Here is a 24,395-nt window from a genome sequence, read left to right on the forward strand (position 1 = left end):
CAGGTAGGCTGTTGGTGATGGCCGGTCCATTAATGTCCTGGAGGATAGCTGGGTACTCGACCTGCCACTATGTCAAGTATCGACCCTAGTCGATTCAACAAGGTTGGAGGGCTGCAAAGTTAGCAATCTAATCGTCATGGGCCGGAGAAAGTGGAATGAGACGCTGATTAGGGAGGCTTTTGGAGAGCAGCTGGTGAAGAGAATTCTGACCATTCTGTTACCTATGAGGGAGGTGTTGGACAGTTTGGTTTGGGCTGCCATAGGTAGATCCAGGGTGCGTGCTTCGGACTTACAAGCGGCTATGAGTGGGGTTGTTGCCGGGAAGATGGACAAAAGATGGATTTAGAGGATGCGTGTTTACTCCTGTGTGGCCCTATTCCTATAGAAAGTGGCATGGGGCTGTCTACCTACCAGGAGCATGTTGGCAGGGAGGGGCGTCAGGATTACCCCATGTTGTAGTTGGTGCCCAGATATGGAGGAGTCCATCAGTTATGTTCTGCTTGGGTGCCCGCGGGCAGCACAGATCTGGAGCAAGGTTGCGTTTCCAAAGCCCTGGGCCATCTAATCTACTAATGACCTCCTACGCCAGATGAGAGAGGTCATGCAGAGCTCGAGGACGATGGAGTGGGGAATCAAATGTGCCTACTTGGCGTATCACATTTTTTGGATGGATAGGAACACTCAAGTTTTCGAAGACAGGCAGGTGCTTTTGATGAGTGTAGTGGAGAGAGTCATGCTTCAGGCTGTTGAGTTCACCTAGGCCACTACGGCGACTTCATCTGGGATGGCTAGAGACATCTAGGACCCCTGCTCTGTTGATATAGCGCCCATGCTCGTCTTTGTCTCTTGGGAGCCCCCGCTCCCTGTCCATCTCAAGGTGAACTTTGATAATAGTGTTATCGGTGATGGAGACGGTAGGCGTGGGTTTTGTGATCAAGAGTCATGATTCACGGATGATTGCTGTGGGAGGGCGAAGCACCGATGGGCTGACAGCTGTAGGGGTAGAGCTTAGGGCAGCATGGGAGGGCAATACCTATACAAGACGGAGGCTGAGGGCGGAACACATCATCCTTGAGGTTGACTCGGCTACGGTGATCGGTTGAATACAAGAGAAGGGGCGGAGGGGGATGGGAGCCCTCTACTCTGCGACATTCGCCAGATGATGGGAGACTGTAGTGCCTTTCAGGCAGTGCATGTGTATCGAGAGGCAAATAGGGCTGCAGACTAGGTTGCCTTCTATACTTCACAACACTCTTGAGAGGTTCTCTGAACACACCAGGGGATTCCTACACCGCTGTGCCAGGTTCTCGCTCTTGATTTAGTTGGCTGCACCTATATTAAAGTATAATGAGCAGCCGTTGTACCAAAAAAAAGGAAAAAAAAAAGTCATGACCTCTACTATTTAACAGCTGTTAATATAGATACCCAATTTATCAACAAACATGTAAATGTGCCCCATGAATACACAATGTAGCTAGAGGCCTCCATAATCATCACATCGGCTTTCACTTTTAGAGACTTGAACAATGGTTTCAAGCAACACTTATCACCCCGGTGACAGGCCTCGAGAGCCATAATATTGGCTTTCACTTTAGAGACTCGAACCATGGTTTCAAGAAACACTTGTAACCCCGGAGACGTGGCTGGTCAACTATAGCAACGTGTAATCAAACCCACTGGAAAGTTAGAGTGGGAGTAGGTTTTTCTAAGAGGGAAATTCCAGCGAAGGCTCATATGAGTGGTCAAGTAGTCCTGGGGGTCGAATAAAGGGAAACACGAGCTACGCCACTTCCACTGATTCCCCCTTTCTTTTTGCGTTTCCAGAGGTCTTCCCTGTGAGGGCAGTTGCCTGATTGTTCTACCTCGACTACAAGCTTCTTGGCCCCACTTCAACCTCCGGTTCACTGGTTCCACGCCAGACCGACCAACTATTTAATTCCCCTCACCTTTCAAGCCCTCCTATAAGTTTATGGTGAAGAACCAAGTCACAATTTATAAATTCAGTCATAAGACCATGTCAACTATTGTTCCAAATGGTCATTATGGTGTAAATAATAATCAAGCAATGGCCTCTGAAACCATCATCCAGTTCCCCCTATATTTCAAGGTAGGCAGGCATCATCTGATACTTTCATGGTAAAGAAATAAAAAATTAATCATAACTAATAGTCTACAAAATATATATAGGCATAGATGGAAAATAATATAAAATGTAAAGAAATTTTATCAAGTGATTCCCTTGTTGATCTCTCTATTTTCCTATAACGGATGGTAATAGCAAGCCGCTGTAACATCTCAGTTCGCTACAGAAATTTTGGCCATTACAAACTCTAGGAACCGTTCAAATGGTATATATAGCTCCATTCACGCTTCACCATTACCCCAACAACTATGATTTCCCGTCTAAGAGCATTAAAAGCCATAGGTTGAAGACTTTGCCAGGTCCTGCATGATGCCAAAGCAAATTATTGAGCAAGGACATGGAAAACATGCACACCGTAAAATACGTTTCAGATGCATGCAAAATGTTAAGAGAAATAAAGTTTCCATCAGAAGAGAATTGTCAAACATAGAGAGTCCATCACACGGCAGAGTTCTTCACAAGAAGCAAGAAAATTCATGAATGGGTTCGCTGACAGCACCTATGTCTTGAAAGGAATAAAAACTTATAAGATGACACAAATTCTTTGACAAAAATACCTAAATAGAATTTTGTCTCAAATCTTGTTATTGTTTGCACATCGAGCTAGCAAAAAAATTACATTCTGCCTACCTTCCTATAAAGTCATCGATCAATATTAGCTCATTAAACAGTGACAAAATATCTTAAGAGATGGGTTCTGACCGATATAGTCACCGATCTGGAAAAACCTGCAAGACAAGCAACATTTCACCCAATTTACATTTTTAAGTATCTTATCTGAGAAATATTGTGGCAATGCCACCACTAGAAAAGTTTTCCATATGTGACTGGTGAAGCCAAAGCTACAACCAGAACAGGTAACCAAGATAGAAACAGGCATGAAACAATCATAAATGTGAACAAACTATAGGGCTTTCACAGCTGGCAAATAAAATGTAACTTCATAAAAAGCTCTTCCAGAGTTGCTATTTGTACCAGAGGAAAGAGGGTACTGATTGTTCAAAGGCAAAAACTTAATGCTATAATTCTTCAAAATACAAATCATGCGAACACATAAGGATGTTAGCTTGGTAGTGCAGAGCGACAACATACGGTCAGATTACGGTCTCAATGGTCAGCGAGATGCAGAAGCACCAGAAAATGAATAAAAAGATGATACAGGCAAGTTTGCCACATTAGCCCTGTTAGCGACTGGCCTCTCCAGACTAACAGCATGTGCTCTGTTTGGATCCTCATAGCTTGACGCCCAACGGCTTGGTTGGTGGGTTACATCTACAGCAGCATGACCAACAACTCGCTCAGGGTAGTAAAGATCATCCACACGATCTGCACGGGGAAGCATCACAGCTTCCCTCCCTGCAAGGGCTCTAAAGTCCCTAGTCAGTGGAGGAAGTGGATCCCTCGGTATCATCTCAGGCACCACCCTATAACTGAGCCAAAAGAATGCCCATAAGAATCATACAACAAAAAAAAAAGGTATAGTAATATGATCACACAAAAAGTTGTTAAGAATCTTATAATATAGGATTATATGCTGGACAGCAATACATACTGCACAAGAATGGGATGGAAAGGAAGGATCAGGTTAGCTCTGGTGCTTATCAGACTATTTGATAGTCTAATGTACTGCCATCGGCAAATCAACCTAGATGCATGTGATGGCATAGATGATAATTCACCATGCATATCACACATTTTGATGCACAATGCGTGGCTGGCACAACATCAAGCCATGAAATGGTTTGATGAATGTCCGACCTATTCCCATCCCACAAAGGATACATCCAAACCTGCTGCTACCCAAGTACAAATGTAAACGATCAGCTGGAAACAATAAAACACATACCGCTCAGATGGAATAGGATTTTCTCCATAGTAAGATCGCCTCTTCTCAACTTGATACGGATCAGTTGGAGGTCCCGGATAATACGGATCATTTAGAGGTGCCGGATAATATGGATCATTTGGAGGTGCCGGATAATACGGATCATTTAGAGGCAGAACAGATGATGGAACATATCGAGCTTCGATGCCACGTGGTGCACGTGCATAATGTGTATATGGATCATTTCCAGGAGCAGGCGCTTGTTGAATGTATTCAATAGGTGGAACACGTGACACAGTTCTATAAGCATCCTCCAGAGGGGACAAATGAACAGCAGGTGGCGGAAGCCGTTCCTCAACATACTGGGCAGGAGGTGGTGGCAGCCGATCCTCAACATACGGAGCAGAAGGTGGGAGGCGTCGATCCTCCACATACCGGGCAGGAGGTGCAGGGTACCGATCCTCCGCATACTTGGGAGGAGGTGTTTCTTGAGGTGGTAAATTGATAGGGCGGAACAATAACAGCAATTTCTGGACCTGAACCCAATCTCAAACAATAAGAATTTTGGGTAGCAAGATGGCAAAACATTAAACTAGTAGCTGAATTGCTTTAAAATCTAATATAGGTGATGGTGATTCTTCTTTCAAAGCCACAGGATACAGAATCTCAACTTGCCTGTTTTGAATTGAGTTCTGGTGTAAACTTGCCCTTTGAGTTGTAATTTTCAAGTATAGCATGTTTAAAAAGAGTTTCAGGTATAGGTATGCAATCCTCATGGATCTTGAATTTCACCTGCAAAAGTAAACTAGGATAATTAGCATGTTTTTATCAATTGACAGATCTGATGTCACTGTTAGGATGAGAAGCAGTTAACAAACTACCTAAAACATTAGTAGATCATAATTTGATCCATAAAGACACTTGTTAAATAAGGTAAGAACATTCAATCCAGGCCAACTAGCATATCTTTTCTTTTCTTCTCTCTTTTTCTTTTTTAATTGTCAGAGCACTTTCATTAAGAAAATGAAACAAGTACAAAAACCAGTGAAGGATACCAGTCAAACATGGATGCACACACACATACACGTGCGCGCGCACACACACACAGAGAGAGAGAGAGGAAAAACAGAAAAAAAGCAGTGAAATAAGGGAGAAAACAAGAGTCCACAGGAGGAACAATAAACCAACAGATACAAAAGGGGCTCCAAACCCTGGACTTGGAAGGACTGTGAACACTGATTTACAGACTTAGATGCCTCGCTAGTCTAACCCTTGATAAGAAAAGCTATCTTCACCAAAACCTCCTGTACATCCTTTTTGATACCAGAAAAAGCAATCTGATTCATCTCAAACCAAATTCACTAACAAATGGCTGTTAAAGCAAACTGACCTAATATCTAGTCTTTTTTTATATTAACGTCCAACCAGTCCTTCCAAAGTCACAATCAAAAGGGATCTAATGAACTTTGGAGACTTCTAAAAATAGAATCCAGATACTTAGAGAAAATTGACACATAACAAACAGGAGATCAATAGTTCCATCAAATAATTTGCAAAGAACACCAGCTAGAGGGGTAGACCATTCATCTTTCATAAATTCTCTGCAGTTAGAATCCTTCACTTAACTAGTAACAGCAGAAACACCTTAACCTTTTAACTTCTCATAGCACCCTCTTCATCAAGAACTAACTAGAACTATTCCACCTCCACTTCAGTTGATATGGTCCTCTTCTTGACGGAAAATTACTATGATTCAATAAATTCCGCATCCCTATTTTATCCATCCATCGTTTGATTTGAAACTCCAAATTCCAAGTAAGTTGACAATAGATATGTTCAAGTCAGCTATAAAAACATCCCTCTTCGCTATTACATGACCAACAGTAGGAAACGTATCCTTAAGAGCATTATTAACTAACCAATCATCTTGCCATGATATAACAATTAAGCCATTTTCAACCACGAAAGACTTGGCAAGACCTATGTTACATGGAATTTGGTTTTAGGGTGTCATGTTCAGGTGTGTGTCTAAGCGTCAAGTCCTTTGACTGTCTTAAGAATTTCTTCTAATGGAGCCATGTCCAAATATCACACCAATATTCATGTTTAGGCAACAACGTGGGTACTTTGGGGTATATTAAGTGTTGGATAAACAAAGCATATGACCAACTTGTACTTAAGGAACTAAGAGTCCAAACTCAGTAAAATAGATGTTCAAACATAGGAAATACTCAAAACAAATGGAAATAACAAAAGTTCCACTCAGAAAGAAACATAGATTTCATCCAAAAGAATTCAATATAATATGTATTTCATAACATGCTACATGGTCCACTTCATAGTTTAGCATGCTTCTTATGACAATTTGTCAACCTAACATGCAAATAACCCACTAGCATTTTTTGTACTTAAGGAATCAAGGGTCCAAACTTAGCAAAATAGATGTTCAAAAGGACGAAATACTCAAAAAAAATAGCAATAACAAATGTTCCACTCAAAAATAAAAGTGGATTTCCCAAAAGATTTAAAAATATAATGTATTTTATAACATGCTACATGGTCCACTTCATAGCTTGACATGCTTCTTATGACAAGTTGTATACCTAACATCAACCCCCAACTTTTGGATCCAACCAACATAAACGGTGTGAAGACTGATTATTCATGAACAAGGAATGTCCGGCAAACAAGTAACATCAAAGATATACCTAAATAGGAATCCTTTGGCAATGAGAATTAAAAAAGCTAAATAGCCAGGGCACTGCATTTCAGTTAGGGATATGGTTAAATGGTTATGCATACATTACACAGCCCCAGAATTAGATTTATTATGTTAGCGATCACCATGAGCAACGAAAAAAATTCCAACACTAACTACTCCCATCCTTCTAAATCTCTCCTTTAGGACTTCTATCAACTTGGATCACAACCAGCCATGACCAAAAATAGAGAATGATGCCTTTTCTTTCATATCACCTAGAAACTTGCATGTTTAGACCATTGTTGTTAAAATCTTAGAATCCATGAAAGGGATCCTGCAATTCAATGAATCATTACCAAATTGTTTCCAGGCCTCATTATTTGGTTCACGAGATAGGAGTGCACAAAAGTGGATTAAACTGGCCCTAAACAATCCGGATCTCCTTCTTTAGATCAGATATGCATCAATATTATCCTTGGATCATAAGATACAACTTAATCATGTTTTTTTTTTCGTTCTTGAGAAGCAAGTTGATCCCATTAATATATACATTAAAACCATTATAAGTCCATTTTATATTCTTTATTTGACTATATGGCACATAGAAATACTTATTTTATCTCTAATAGGTTCCACCTCATAAAATTTGCAAGGTTGTTAGGGTTTTAGACTTTTAGAAAGCAAAGAAACAAAAGATGTGGAGTTCATGAAATTAATATCAAGATAAAAGAAATTCCATATTTTTGTAACCATCTACTAAAATCTGACTTTTTTTAAAGGAATGTCCTACCTCAAACTTTTAGTTAATTGATAGGTTGTATACACAACATTCGTTTCACCAAACAAGCAATATTTGCATCCGTGATGGTGGAAACTAAACTTCTTATTTCTATGGTCTTTTTCATTCATCTACTTTATAATTGACCCATTTTCAATTTTCAGATTTTTTATACTTGTAATATTTTTTGAAGATATTAGAAAAATTTTAGAATTCACGATTTGACCCATGATCCAATCTGGCCTAACCTCTCTGATTTACAGCTTGATCCTAATCCAATCCACATTGACTTAGATAATTATCAAGTTCTCCATCTGGAGCTTTTAGAGATTGGAGAGTAAGACATTTCATCAATGAGTTATGTTAGAAATGAGCTTTTATTGTCAGGATTCAGATATTGAAATAGCTTTATGCATTTTCTACTTTATATATCCTTTATCTAATTTTAAAATTTGGATGAGAAACACTCATATTAAAAATCATTAATGATGAATACAATTAATTTTTTTGAGACAACATTCAAAAAACATATTAGGACATAATGAAGTAAAAAAATATTTTTTCCTATGTACCCATATTTTTCCCTCATTATTCATTAGACACTTCAATATGTCCATATATCAGATTCTCAAATATGTGTCCATGCAAAGGATTAGAAAAAAAGGTGCAGGCAAGAATTTTTTAAGGGAAACCCTGACCACAAAGGATTAGATTCATGTTAATAATGATATGACTTATTCTACTCTATGAAAATTTAAGAAAGAGATGTTTTGCTATGTCCATATTAGAAATCATGAGTTAAGAGAGTTTGGGCTATCATTGTTTCCCTCAAATGGTAACAACCAATTAATATAAATCAAAAATTTGTATAAAAATTATTCTCCTCAAAACTTTATACAATGTTAATATTATAAAACACAAGTTAAGCAAGTTTAATCTGTCATTTTCTGCCCTCAGATCGAAAGCACGTAATTTAAACGAAATAATATAATAAGATAATTATTCTCATTTAAAAATATATATAATGATAATTTAATAAGCATAATCGGAAAACACAGCATTCATCAAAGAATTCACAACAGTCGAAAATAGGAAATCAATCCATGTTGAATCTCTTCAAAAAAGATTTTAAGCTTCAGCTGAAACTGTTTGGTCCGGCCAAACTGCCACTACACCCAATTTCAAATTCCAATCACTTATGGTAGTTTTTATATGATTTCAGTGATTTCAGCCAATTTCAACCAAAACTGACCATGCATGCTTTTCTAATGTTTTATTTTGGTGTTCACCATCATATTGGCATTATTTCTTTACTTCTCTTAGTAAATAGGCTACATAGCGACAATTTTCAATAGTTTCCTTTTTCTTGAGGTGAAAGAGGGCACTGCTGACAAATATAACTGCTGGTGGGCCAAAGCCTCCAAGAAGACCCTTACTACAATCTCTATGAAGACTAATGCAAACAAGTAAATAGAAGATACCATCATTCACAATAATGATATTTTTTAAAATAAATGAAATATAATATTCTATAACTAAATGCATCTAATTAAATATCACGTAACCTTAAAAACATAAGGAAGAAGAGAACAACTTCTACCAAAAAGCTGATAAATAAAAGATTTGAATGCGGTAGGCACCAAAGAATTTCATAATTGCTAAGTGCAAGGAATTTCAAAACAACTGAAAATACTGTATACTTTATAAATTTTACCTATATGCAATACTAACTTCAGCCAAAGTTATAGAAAGCTATACAAAATAAAGAGCCTACATATATGTTGTATAAGAAATTTTCTTGGCTTCTTTTTTGCTATATTTACCTCTTGATTTTTTATGACTAAAACTCTGAAGAAACAGGACCTCCACGAGCGAACTAAAGTTTAGTTTAAACCTAACTCTTGGATTATTGACCCACATGTAGAGTAGCAAATAAGCCAGCTCCAGGCCAACCTTTACTCTCTTCAGACCAGATCTTCAGGCCAGACCCACTGAAAATTCTGCAATCCTTGGCCCTGACCCAACAATTTGCATCCCTATCCAAATGCGTATTGCATCTCTTGAATTTTTTTTTCTTTTGTGAGAACTAGGATGGAAGATATCATGACAAGGGCAGGACTTGAACCCAAGTCCTCAGCACCAAACCCCTAAGATTTTACCAAGTGCATCTCTCTCTCTTCTTAAAAGTTGTCATGTTTGCTAATGATGGAAAAAGATAACTTATAGCACAAAATTTAATTATATAACGACTACACAATAAATATCTTTGAAAAAATATACTTAGCACATATAGAAGAGTCCATAATAGTCGAAGGTAGGTACATGCCCCATCACTAGCATCCTTACACTCCCATGCCACAAGCACATCTTGTCTTATTTCCTCTATGTCTAAGCACATTCATGCTTAAACCTACTAAAATCTTAAATTTGGTGTGCCTCATATGAATAGTTCAACCCCCTCTAGCTAACCACAAATCCCTCTCTTGCTAATCCACCAACACGACCTCACTTGCCCATCGTATTCCTAAAACAATCCAAATAGACATTTGATGCAAGGTTTTCAATGTTTAGTATCTTGGTTATCTCCAACGATTGAAAGACAACAACAACAGCTGCTTATACAGCCCATCAGGCGTCCATCTTAACAACTTGTTCCAATTTATGTACAGAAAATGAGATTGATTTATGACTTAGTATTGGATATTGCCAAATTTGTTATTACCACTAACTCACGACATCTTGTTCGATATTCTATGATACATTTGTTGGATTATAACCATCATTTTAGGTTTATGCTTTTGATTATTATTCATTTTTAGTTCATTATTTTTTGGGCACCTTAACCTTCATGCACCCACTTAGCACGAAACATCAATCAGAGTCCTAGTAAGGTCAAAACTAAGACAAATTGAGATATCAAATATCTCAATCTAAAAGCCTACAAAACTTTAGATCCAATATCTCTTGTAATTGTAAAGATATCAAGCAACACCATATCAAGAAACGAAATAAAATAATAGATGCAAGATTAATTTTCCTATCAAATAATGATCGAATGTTAGATAATTAACTCTATACTTCCAATAGATTTGCCTTCCATTCCCCTTACTATGAGGATTAGCACTAAATGATGATCTATTGTCCACTTTTTGACACGAAAAATAAATGCCCCATAATTGAGATTATTCCCATGAAAAAGGAAAAAGAAAAGATGGAGAATCACATGTTTGTATATGGTCATTTTAGATAAGATAGTTGTTTTTTTTGCCGTCATTTTCTTAATGTGAATTATACAACATCTGATCACACATGATTGCCTCAAAAGGAGTATTTGGCAAAGGATTGGTAATCTTATCAACCAATGAGCAGGATGCCCTCCAAATCTCTACTTTTCCCTCCATTTGATGATCCAATCTATCGGATCCAAGAATTAACATCCTGATGGCACTGACACATCCCACAACATCCATGAGAGAATTGTAGCTGCGGCTTCTCCAAAACATTGCTTCCCACATGGACTGAGATGTGCAGCCATCCCAATTGGTAGAGACGAACAAGGACAATTTGATCCCGACACTTGAGATAGCCTAGTATCCTAGGGCACAATTTTTCCTTTTCTTTTTTCCTTTTCTTTTTTGTTCTTTAGTGGTCATTTTGGTCGATCCCCATACATCCTAACCCATCTTGGTACCATACCAACCCATGACTAGACAGGTATATATTTAACGATACCGAGACTTTAGTCCTTGACTGGCCTCGTCCACCAAAGCTTTGTTCCGCCCCAAATCATCCTCATCACTTATCATACAATTGATTTATCCCATATCATCCACAACTATAATAAAAAGCAGCAGCCCCATAAAAATCAACTGACCAATTCTCCAAGACTGGCAACTAATTCTGGAAGTGCAATCCTAGGAGATCAGCTTGCCAACTTTTAAATACATGCCAAACATGAAAATCACTCCAATGCATCAATATCAAGATTGTGCACTTATATATCATTGTTTTCTTAAAATGATAAGCCATACGAAGCAATTCCTTAAGGCCTTGAATGGTTGCAAAATAAGTGGGAGAGATCCCCCTACTAATCCACTTCTCCTGCCAAATAGCATTTTGGCACTGCAGAATAGGCTTATTCCTTAGTTACGACATCCCAAGGGATATTTGTCCACTCACATCATAAGCCACTTTCAACCTTGGGATCAGAGAGGCTTATTGTGTGGAATTGGGCATAAACTTATTATCCCTCCAATTACTCACTTGCTCCTCTCCCCCCCTAAATATACGAAAAAAAGAAGGCAATTTTACCCTTGTAATAAAATCCAAATTATCATGAAATCTAATGCACATTAAAGGCATTTTATTTGCTACCCCTTTCAGATAACTTTTTTCTTAATTTGTTGATATTTATTCCACAACCAAGAAATGCCTAATTGAAATGTCAAAATAACAGTGCCCACATCCCCTTAAACAACATAACATGATAGAGGCAAACTTGAGGCTCGTTTGGCATTTAAGCATCCAAACATCATTCCATTCAGCATTAGTCCATTCAACCTTGTGGATCTAAACAAGCACGACTAGTTATGACAAAATTTTAGTCGATGCAAAAATGCTTGTAGACTCCCATAGTCATGACACATTGCTTGCTAGTCAAAACGATAAAAAGGAATTTAATTCAGGGAATGCAATGGTAGGAGCTCATAGGACCAGCACTAGTCATGGTTCAACCAAAATTATAACTAGATATTACGTACAAACTAAAAAGCCGATAGCAATCATAACATAAAGACCATGATTTTCCATGAGCCCCTAAAATATATGCCAAGGCATTACCATAAACAAATGCTCAACCAACCCACGTTAATTTGCATTTCTTTGAACCATCAAAACAGAAACAATTCTGACAAGACCTACAAGGAAACAACCAAATATACAAGTAGTTAAGGTATCTGTCATGATTCAAACCAAACACTTATTTCCTTCCTCTCAAATTTAAACAACTGGCAGGAATCATGCTGCATTTTTTTTGGTAAAAGAATGATGCTGCATTCAACAGAGTGAAAATAAGAAACATTAGTCAATTTTACATAAACTAGAAACTTAACGAGGAAACATTTCTGGATCCCATGTCAGATAACTCTCTCTCTCTCTCTCTCTCCCTCCTTTCCCTCAAGCTCAAATAGTTGGCGAAGAAGATGCGGCCTCTAAAAATGTAAAATGACAGGCAGTAGTCAATTATATACAAAAGAAGAAGAAAAAAAAAAATCAAAAAACTTGATTACCTGAGCCGGGAATCCCCCTCCAAAAGCTCGTGGTTCCAGGTTCATCCCACCCTTGGTTGTGGCCTTGTAGACCCCGTAGAGAAGCTTCAGGTCAAAATCGTAGAGGAACAGCCTTGTCCCCGGCTGGATCTTCTCCACCAGCACTATCTTCCCCTTAGGCAGCCCGAACACCCGGTAGCGGAAGCACTCTGGCTTCGTCTTCCCACTGCACATGAAGATGAATCCGGACCGCCTTTCCGCTTTCTCTTCACCTTTCTGCCCCTCAGCCTTCTTTTTCCCCTCAGCCTGTCTGCCATCTTTCGCCGCCGGGGCAACCGTCGAGGCAGAGGCCGGCGTCGGGTCCTGCAAAGAGGCCGCAGCATTCGCCGAATCAGTCGCAGTGGCATCTTTGATCTTTTGCCCCTTGTTTTTCTTCTTAATCTTTTTCCAGGGGGCAGTGGACGCAGAAGCGGAAGCCGCGGGTCTCTTGTTCTTCAACTTGTCTGGCTTCGCCATGGAAGCAGCTGAGGATGAACGAAAGCAAATCAAACACCGATCGAAACTCTGGATTCCAACGGGAACAACCAAAAATTTGGCTCAGGAAACCCTAATCGCCACAGAGAAAAACCCTAATCCAAAAAGAAACCAAAACCCCATACCTAAAAACAAATCCAGAGAAAGCACGGGAGAAGGGAGGAAGCGATTATACCAGACCGGACGATCGATCTCTAATGACGACCGCAAGAGAGGGGCGAACCGGCGAACGTGGGCGGAGCTCCGTGGATTTAAATAGGGGAGAGGAACGGCTGGGATGAGAAAGAGGAGGAGGAGCGGCTTCGGATGGAGGCCACGTGGGCGCGCTCGAACCCTGGGCAGCGGTGAGCCGGGGGAAGTAGCTCGGTGCGCTCCGGCGCAGGTAAATTCCTCGGCAAGATACTCGACGCGGAATTGGAGCACGGCGAGAAATCGGCACCGCGGCCACTGGATAAGATCGCGTAAGAAAGATGGAACACCAAAAGAGCGGGGGCCAGAGCGAGTTTGTGGTGAATGGTGCGAGTGAGCATGGGTGCGGATTTTAAATGCTTCTGAAATAAAAGGAGTAACGCCTCCAGCACTGACAAAATGGTTTTAGAGCCAGGAGGCGCCGAGGCCGGGTGGTTATAACCAACGTTTTGGAAACAAGACCGGGTAGTCTAGTTGAACCGGTTGAACTCACCCACGCCACCAATCCGGATACCACTCCGAAACCAGATTAGATCAAAAACTAGTAGATTTAACAAAAACGGCTCAAAACCGTGGTTCAATCCTGGGTTCGAACCAGCCAGTTCGTAAAATAAAGAAATCCGAGTCCGAAAGGGGGGGGGACTAGAGCTTGATTGGAATTGAATAGAGGTGCCACCTCAAATCTCCTCTCCAGCTCCCCTAGACATGGAAAATAGTTGACCAGGAATTAAAGGTGAAAGCGGACATAATAATATCCATCTAATCTATCCGAATATGGATAAAAATTAGAGCATTCAACTAATATCCATATATGTATCTAAATTTGATAAAAAAGAATAAATATAAATATAGATAGACAACCTTCCAATCCTTATCTGAATGTCTGATATATCTTTAATACTATTTAATTTTACATATCAGTTGTGAAGTTTAAAAAAAAGTAAATAACCATATTAACATGTCATTAACCTGATTTATCTTCCACTTAGCAATTTTTTTTGATTCTATGTTCATAAAGTTTAATTATCCGACTTATATTCATATTTATATCTATAATTCTATTATCTGATTTATATCTATATTTGTTCAAAATAAATATGGATATAAAATTTTGCACTTGACTATCATCCCTATTCGTATTCAAATAAAATAAATATAGGTTTGATATACTAGTATTTGATCCATATCTAATCCAATTTAACCCAATTGTCAATAAGCCACCAACCACTAACAACCACTAACAGGCTCGCTCCGTGTATGCATGCCACCCTCAAATGCACTCCCTCCCTCTCGATCTATTTCCCCCTCTCTTCTCTCCACCTTGCTCACTTAAGTTAGTAGATTGTGACAAACACCTCCCCCATCAGCTGATGATCTACTACGCCAGATGAGGGAAGCCATGCAGAGCCTGAGGATAATTGAGTAGGGCATCACCTGTGCTTATTTGGCATATCATATATGGTTGGACAGGAACGCCCAAATTTTTGAAGACAAGTGGGTACCCTCGAGGAGTATAGTGGAGAGAGCTCTTCTTCAAACTGCTAAGGCTACAACAACGACCTCATATGGGATAGTTAGGGACATCTGGGACCCCCACTCTACTGTTACAGCACCCAGAATCGTCCTTGTCTCTTGGAAGCCCCCACCCCCCGACCATCTTAAAGTAAACTTCGATGATAGCACTTCCAGTGATGGAGACAGAGCATGTATTAGCTTTGTGATCAGGAGTCATATCTCAAGGTTGATTGTTGCTAGAGGGTGAAGCACCATTGGATTGACAGCCGCAATGACGAAGCTCAGGGCAGCATAGAAGGGCATCACCTATCCGAGACGAGTATTGAGAACTGAGTATATCCTCTTTGCGGGAGACTCAGTCACGGTGATCGACTACATACACGATGAGGGGTGGAGGGGGGATGAAAACCCTCTGCTCTGCGACATCCATTGGATGGTGGGAAATTGTAGCACCTTTCAGGCCGTGCATGTATACCAAAAGGCGAATAGAGCCGCTGACTAGGTCGCCTTCTTTGCAGCCTAGCACTCCGGAGAGGTCCTCTGGACACACCAGGGGATATTTCTCCACCGCTTTGTCATTTTCTTTCTCTTGATTTTGTTGATTGTACTTACACTAGAGTAGCATAAGCAGACGTTATATAAAAAAAAAAAAACCTCACCCATCCATCTCTATGCTCTTGGCAGCTAGAGCCCAACAACAACACCAACTATCCCTCTTTCACTCTCTCTCCTATCATTCTTATCTTATGGCCTTCTAACCTCATTGTTTTCTTTTTCTTGTTTTTTGATTTTTCCAATGAAGATGATATTAGAATCAATGGAGAGTAGTTTAGTTAATCGTTTTGTTGTTTCTTATGTGTTTTAAAGGGATTTTGATCAAAAATATAGATTCTAGTTTGATATCAGATTAATGACAATAGATCACGATTATGTTTTGATTTTCCTAGTGTAAATGCTTGTCCAATGTTTAATTTGCTTTTATAGATTTGGAATGGCTAGGTGTTTGGGTTCAGAGTGGCTCTCCAGAACATTTTGAAATTAATTAAAACTTTTAACTTGTTAAGTGCTTAAGCATTGTTGAATTAATTCTTTTACATCAACTAGTGAGAGGAAAGCCCCCAGTTTAGTTCAATGCCCTTGTTTAAATTTTGATCAAAACGTATTAAAATTAATTCAATTCGAATTTCAACTTACATGCCTTGTTCATGAACTCAAAGAGTACTATGGCCAGCCAACAAGCAGTCAGCTGCCTGCGGCGACTAGCGGCTGGCAGTTAGAGATGGGCATCGGGCCGAGCCCGGGCCCACCAGGCCACAGACCAAACGGGTCGTGCCTGGCCCAGCCTGTTAGGCACAGCCCGCTTAACCTAAAAGCTAAGCCCGGCACGGCCCTAGGCCCGTGGGGTGGCGGGCCATGCCGGGCCCGGCACGAGACGGGCCATGCTTGGCACGGCCCGTCTGTCCAAAAAAAAAGTCGTTATAGGTGGCCCATAACAGCTATTTTTTGGATCATAACGGCTATTTGTGGCTTTTTACCTATTTTGCCCCTCCCAACAGCAATAAAACGGCTAATTTGAGGGATATTTTGGGGAAAAAAATTGGAGTCCTATAAATACCCCTTTCCTCCCATAACGGTTCAGGCCCTTATGGGCCGTTCCGGGCTGGCCCGCGGGCCGTGTCGTGCTTGGCCCACGAATCGTGCCAGCCTAGGCCTTTATGGGCTGTGCCGGACTCGACCCGCGGGCCAGAAATCCTTAACCTAGCCCGGCCCCCTTTTATGAGCCGTGCCTAGCACGGCCCGTTACTGTAGCACCCGCTTCGTGCCGGGCCATGGGTGGCCCGGCCCAATGCCCACCTCTACTAGCAGTGCCTAAATCATTAGAAACAGAGATTTCAACTCCTCAAATCATGAATCAAAAGCGATCAAAACTCCAACTAAGGGTACAGATCGCTGCGAAGGAACAAAGGGAGGCCTCAGCGACCAGAGTTAGCGGCAGAACTGGCTGGAAACAAGAGAAAACATGACAGTTTTTGCAAAAATACGAGAAACAAGGGCTTTGCCCCTTCTCGACCAAAAATCCGACGATTACCGGCCGACATCGAGCTTCCAAAGGTCACGAAGGAGGGAGAGAATAGTTATCCAAAGATTGTCGAATTCTTACCTGGCTTCTCGGCAGCGAATGGCAGCGACAACGGCGGGATGGCAATTGGCGATGGAGGAAAAAAATCTAAAAAATCTGGTGACTACCCTCCAACTAAACTTGGTTCTCCAGCAGGGGAGGATGATGGGAGCTTATATAGGGCGAAGACTAGGGTTTGCTAGTCTTCGATAGAGTCCAAGGAGGACTTTATTAATTATCACGCCCACGATTCGAGAACGTGAGCCGGCGGTCACAGCGACCGCCACATATTCATAGAGAACTCTCCTCATGAGCATGCAAGGCATCTCATCATGATATCATAATCAGGCAGCAAAAATAATTTAAATAGTAACAATCAAATTTTAATTAAATAACAAAATTAAAAGTCATACAAAACCAATAATATTCTAAAATCTTGCATCAACTCTAAAACAAAATCTAGTATAAATAAAGATGTCAAAATATTGTCGCTAAATGCTCTCCCATGATAAATTCTCGAATCGAGCTAATTCTTTGGACCTGTAAAAATAGAAAAAAATCGACTAATGAGCTAGATAAGCGAGTAAGTAATGAATACCTTAATTAGACAACTCATATAATAACATAAAATATAAATACAAATTACGACGAATCGATATAAAGACAATCAATTCTGTTTCAAAACACAAATCCATTAAAATGCATATCTTTCAAATATTCGTATACGCAATCATAGCCTGATTCAAAATAAATCACATTCAACTTAACAACCTTAAAATATGTCCATACTTATACCCCGTCGCTAGGCCAGAATTGAACTACACTTATACCCTACAGAGTGAGTCAGAATACTACACTTATACGCTACGAAATGGGCTAGAATACCGTACTTATATCTTATGCAATGGAACAGAATACCGCACTTATATCTTACGAAGTGAGCCAAAATACCGTACTTATACTCTGCAGAGTGGGTCAGAATATCGCACTTATATCCTACGAAGAGGGCTAGAATACCATACTTGTATCCTGTGGTAGGGCCAGAAGCAGTAAGAGTGCCAATGCATAACCTCCAATTGATAGAGTTTAAAACATAATCAAGCCGAAAGTTCAAATTTGATACATGTCAAAGTTTTTTTACACAATAACATACATATAATAATCCAATTAATATAACAATAGTCTAGAAAATATTACTCCGAGTTACATATCTATTTTTTTTTTTTTTTTTTTTGCTAAGGTTACATATCTATTTTTCATTCACAACACCATCTCATTAATTCATAAATCAAATATAAATCAATTAATAATTTATTTGATGTAAAAATAATATTATATAAGTAAAAAATTTAGAAAAGGCAAATTATTACTTACCTTACAAATGCAATTCAACTAATAGATCCAATTAATCCCGAAAATTCTTCTTAGCTTATTCCAAAATTATACTTTTCATTAGAATGTCGTCATAATTATGTTAGAAATAAAAATCCTAAATTCAAACACCCTCGCAAGGCTGACTAAGCAGGAGTGCCTGACATCCAAGTCGGTCTGATTAAGGTGATTTCAAAGAATCATGCTCGAAATAGGGCACAACTAGTTCAACAGAGATTCGGAATGGCGAAATTTAGCAGTGTTTGGCAAGAACTAGAGTGGGAGCTTACACGCTGCCTGACGACCCTAGATCAGGACTCTTCATCTAGGTCGATCCAAAATCATTAAGAATCGTATTTATGGAGTCCAATCAACCCTAAAGAGAGAAAATACAGATAAAGAGAAAAACTTTGAAGAGAGGAAAACAAGTGAGAGAAATAGATAGAAGAAGGAAGAAGAGAGAGAAACCCCTCTCTTCATTAACGAGGAAGTTCCTCTTCCCCTTCTTTCCCATCCCCCCTTCCCCCCACAGGTCCAAGGGGTAGCAGCCATGGTGGCCCAGCTGTAACAACCCCAAATTTTTTTTTTTTTTTATATAAAGAAGGATAGAATAGTCCTTAAAAATTGATATAAGAGGTAAAATTAGAAGGAATCAAAAGATAATGGCATAATTGTAGATGCATTGAAGTGGCAAGGATAAAATGAGGATTTAGCTTAAATGATGTGATTTAAATAGTGGGTTTAGGTGCTGTGTCGGTGGAATGAAATAGAGAAGGAGAGGAAGGTCTCAGGCGGTGGAAGAAAGAAAAAAGAGAGAATAAGAGAAGGAAAAGAGAGAAGAAGAGAAGAAAAAGGGAGAAGAAGAAGAAAAGAAGAAGAAAAAAAAAGAGTAGTCTCTTTTTCTTGGTGCAAAGGCTTCAATCTTTCAGAGAAAAGAGGTGAGTAAATGATTTTATCTAATGTTTTAGAAGTTTGAAGATGAAAAAGGGGATAGATAGGGGTTTTAGAAGGGATCCAAAGTTAGGAAGTTGGACTTCAACAAGGTAAATTTTCGTCCCTACATAGTCTTCTAATGAAATTAGACTATACAAAGGATGGATTTGGTCTAGAGAGGTTAGATAAAAGTGTTAGAAGTGGTTAAAGGAGAGGAAATCGGATTTCGACAAGTTTTTCCGAGGCTGCGGAAAAAATGTGTCAAAGTCTCAACTTCGGTGAATTATTTCGGGGGTCAATCGGCCTCCGATGGTGATGCATGTTACCATTTTGGAAACCTCTATGAGTGTAAAATGTTAGGTAAAAATTTCATCAAATTTGGGATTTAGAAAGTAGATCAAAATCGGGATGAAATAACCCGCTGTCAGTCCGAGTTACTATTTATCCGGATGAAGAAAGATGAAAAAAATGGTGTTGGGTCGACTCAAAGTAAGCCGGAGTCAACTCAGGGCTGAGTGGAGTCGACCCAAGTCTAGTAGGTCAATTCTCTCAGGAAATTCCAGAGAATGGGGATTTTTGGCTCTGTGCTTGGGGTCGACTCAGGGTAAGTTGGGGTCGACTCAAGCGGGGATCAGCTCTCAAAGTTGGGGTCGACTCAAGGTTTAGTAAAATTTTGGATTAGAAGGGATTCGATCCTTTCGCACACCTTGACCCTATAGCATTAGTCCAAGGTGTGTGTGGGATACTCTTGCATCATGATTCATGTAAATTGAGGATTAATTAATAAGAATAAGGGAAAAAGAAAAGATGTTAATTAAGGGGGGGAGTTGAGTCAACTAAAACTTTTATGCTTACAATTGATACGTAGGTTATTGGGCCTTGATACAAGAATAAATGTATTATTAATGTATGTCACAGTTGGGCAAGAAGTTAAGGGACAAAAGGAAGAAGTTTCCCACTGCTTATTGTAGATTTTGAAGGTGTATCAGAACCGTGCCGGATTGGCAAGTGAGTGGGAGTCATGTACTTTGCACCATGAGCATTCTTAATTCATTTTCATGAATGTCGCCAATTGTAAATTGATTCTACTTGTGCATATTGATTGATATTGTAGTAGATTCCTCTATAATCTTGTTTCTCCATGCTTGATTATTTTGTACACGGGAACATTGAGAGGAATTACAAGAGGTAGAAGAGTAGTCAAATTGGTTCCGAATTGTCAAATGACTTCTTTTGTAAATTGATTTCATTTCCTCTATTTCACAGATTTGTAGAGCCCTTTTCAGTGGTATATTGAGTTGCATTGCACTCCCATGATTCCTCACTCCCAACCCTGATGTTAGTTATGATTGGGTCATGGTCGAGTGAGTGGTAGTCTTGATTATGCTCCTTTTTAGAAGAGTATTGGGAGGATGCATTATGGCATTATGCATGGCTTGGTAGTATCTACAGGACACCTATAGTTGATGGGGTTAGACATCGGCCTGTGTGCACATAGTAGCCTTCTGGATGGGCGGAGCCCAGTCTCTTCCTAGGGGGGACACGGCCCTAGGCGTAGGATCGGCCGGTACTGGGACTTATATATGGCTTGCTACCGAGCAAAGTAAGACCCCGCGAGGTGCCGTTTAGTGTACAGATGTGAGATGTTTCTATGGATTTTTGTTCTAAATATTGGCCAGCATTTACATTATCAGTATAGTGTCTTATCCTGCATATGCATGTGACAGTAGAGAGTTGTTGTGGTTCGCCTAGGGCGTAAGACCCACCTTCTGACAGCTGTCTAGTGATGACTTCGCATATTGACATCCCGATTTGCATATTTCAGTGTTATAATCTATTGAGCATATTTATGATGTATCATTCATGTTTATTTGATTATTCTATATATGCTCCCGATGAGTTGATTATGATTGTGGTGATACTGTAATGATTTACTCCATATTTCTTATGTTGAGTTGTGTACACCCTGTTATTGATGACTGCTCATATGCTCTTGAGATTTCACCTCGAGCCATGATTATATCTTGTTTTATGTGCATAGTACTCTCTACTCCACTCACTGAGTATTCATATACTCACTCCCCAGTTTGGTGTTTTTGATTGCAGGGCAGGTGTTGTATAGAGAGGAGCAGGTTAGAGATTGTCTGCTAGCTGTGCCGCTCCATAGTATAATGTAGATAGAGGTTTATACCTTTTGGTGTATTATAAACCTTCTGTTATATATAGTGTATAGTTACAGTTATAGATCCTGTTGTGGATATGGGTTGATCATGGAAGGATTGGGAAGCAGGTATATATATATATATATATGTGTGTGTGTGTGTGTGTGTGTGTGTGTGTGCAGATCAGTTGTGTGTCTGTGAAATATATTGCTATATATTGTCCAGGTTATTATGTGACAGATTATGTGATTGTTGCTCTGACAGGTAGTGTTGTTGTATGTATTGAGATAATCCTGATAGGTCAATATAGGAAAGGTGACCATTTTGTGCATGCATCATGCCAAAATTTTCAGGATTTATTGATGATTGGCAAGTAGTAGGGTTCTACGTGGTGGCTGGTGGCCTTATGCCTACCCGCACCCTAAGACCGTCGCGGCGGCCCGCCGAAACAGGGCGGGGGTTGTGACACCAGCGACCTACCAGATGGTGGCCACAAGCAACCACAACTCTGACCAAACCTAGCAGCCGGTGGTGGCAAAATCAGAAGATGAATATTGAAACAGGGCACCCTATTTTGGACGATTTCTTTGCAATTTGTCGGCTCAAATCGTGATGGTTCACAACTAAAATACCACGAGAGAGAAAGAGAGAAGGAAACATGGAGCTCGATCGTGGTTTGGCGGCTCCTTCCTTCGACAAATCAATCAAGAAGATCTGAAAGAGGAGCATGGGATTGGTGTCTTGATCTTAAGAGAACTCGAAGGAAGAGGAGGCCTTTAAATAGACAATTCCAGCCTTATCCGGTTGGTCTTTGGATCATGATGAGCTTCTTGATCTCCGACGCGATCGGGGAGGAAGAAGACTTCCAGCCAGAATCTTCCTACCTGCCTTCCTCACGTGCATCGCACATGAATCTTGGCCCCAAAATTGGCTGGGCAAGTCAAATAGAGGCTTGATCCACTAGGTCTTACATTCTCCCCCCTAAAAAAATTTCGCCCACTAAATTTTTGTAGTTATAGTTCGAAAAGTAGAGGATACTTCATCCAAATCAAATCATAACACTTCTCAAATATAATACAAGTACCTTAACTAGATAATTCATATAATAACATAAAATATAAATACAAATTACGATGAATCGACATAAACACGTAATCCATTATATTTCAAAACACAAATCCATTAAAATCTATATCTTTCAAATAATCGTATGTATAATCATAAAACTAATTCAAAATAAATCACATTCAACTCAACAGCCTTACACTACGGCTACATTTATACCACGTGGCTAGGCTAGAAATGGAGTGGACCAGAATACCGCAGTTATACCTTATCGAGTGGGCCAAGATACCACACTTATACCTTGTGAAGCGGGCCAAGATACCATACTTATGTTCGCGGAGTGGGACAGAATACCGCACTTATAGCCTGTGGAGTAGGCTAGAATACCGCACTTATAACCTATGATGGAGCCAGAAGAATTAATGAGCTCAATAATAGTCAAGAGTGCTAATGCATAACCATCAATTGGCATAGTTCAGAGCATATTCAGGCTAAGAGTTCAAATCTGATACATATCAAAGTTTCTTTTTACAAAATAACATATATATCATAATCTAATCAATATAACAATAGTGCAAAAAATATTATTCGAGCTACATATCTAATTTTCATTCAAAACACCATCTCATAAATTTATAAATCACATATAAATCGATTAACAATTTTTAATGTTAAAATAATATTATATAAATGAAAAATCTAGAAGAGACAAATCGTTAGTTACCTTGCAAATGTAATCCAACTAATTGATCCAATTAATTCTAAAAAATTTTCTAAGAGCTTCATATTCCAAAATTTTACTTTTCATTAGAATTTTATTATAATTATTCTAAAAGTAAAAATTCTAAGTTTCAACACCTTCGTAGGGCTGACTAAATAGGAGTGCCTAACATTCGAGTCAGTCGGATCAAGATGATTTCATCGAATCATGTTCGGACTAAGGCACTGATGGTTCAATAAATATCAGGGATGACTAAATCTAACAATATTTGGCAAGAGCCAAGGTGGGGGCTGACACGCCGCCCGACAACCCTAGCTCCAAGCTCATCTAGGTCAATCAAAAATCACTGAAAATCATACTTACGAGGTCCAATCAACCCTAGAGAGAGAAAGTCCAGATAAAGAGAGAAACTTTGTAAAAAGAGAAAAGAGAGAAATAGAGAGGAGGGAAGAAGAGAGAGAAACCATTCACTCTTCTCTCTTCATGAATGAGGAAGTTCTTCCCATTCTTCGTTTCCTTCCCCCGTTTCCCCCCGCGGTTCCAAGGGGTGGTAGCCTCAGTGGCCTAGCCACCTACCAGACGGCGGCCACAGGCGACCGCATCCTCAACCAAATCGGACAACCTATGGCAATGGAATCAAAAGAGGAACTCTCCCAATCCACTGAATTTTACATTATTAATTATCACGCCCCCAACCCAAGATCACAAACCAGGGGTCGCGGCAACCGCCGCATACTTATAAGGAACTCTCCCCACGAGCATGCAAGGCATCTCATCGTGATATCATAAATATGTAGTGAAGCAATTTAACTAATAACAGGCAAACTTTATTTTATTAACTAACTCAACTTAAAATGTCTCAAAATTCTAACATTATTCTAAGATAACACATCAATTTAATTAAATTCTAATCTAAAATATCCTATGCCACAATTCTGCTAGTCACTCTCCTATATTAAAAACTCAACCCAGGTTAGTTATTTTAATCTATAAAAAAATATAAGAAATCGTATAATGAGCTAAACAGGCCAGTAAGCAATGATCACTTTAACTAAAAAAAATTAGGCAATCG

The 24,395-nt window shown here is 39.5% G+C and overlaps 1 protein-coding gene across 1 annotated transcript; it reads right to left on the reverse strand.

Annotated features, from left to right (window-relative positions):
* Positions 1–3,039: 3,039 nt before the first annotated feature.
* LOC103722355 lies at positions 3,040–13,838 on the reverse strand. The gene is made up of 5 exons (XM_008812882.4): positions 13,374–13,838; positions 12,736–13,238; positions 4,644–4,760; positions 3,990–4,504; positions 3,040–3,573 (listed from the first exon to the last, which is right to left on the reverse strand). The coding sequence occupies exons 2-5, from the start codon at positions 13,228–13,230 to the stop codon at positions 3,258–3,260; spliced, it is 1,443 nt and encodes a 480-aa protein (XP_008811104.1). The 5' UTR covers positions 13,231–13,238; positions 13,374–13,838; the 3' UTR covers positions 3,040–3,257.
* Between the last annotated feature and the right edge of the window lie 10,557 nt (positions 13,839–24,395).

Source organism: Phoenix dactylifera, unplaced genomic scaffold (assembly GCF_009389715.1).
Source record: "Phoenix dactylifera cultivar Barhee BC4 unplaced genomic scaffold, palm_55x_up_171113_PBpolish2nd_filt_p 000101F, whole genome shotgun sequence".
Classification (NCBI taxonomy): domain Eukaryota; kingdom Viridiplantae; phylum Streptophyta; class Magnoliopsida; order Arecales; family Arecaceae; genus Phoenix; species Phoenix dactylifera.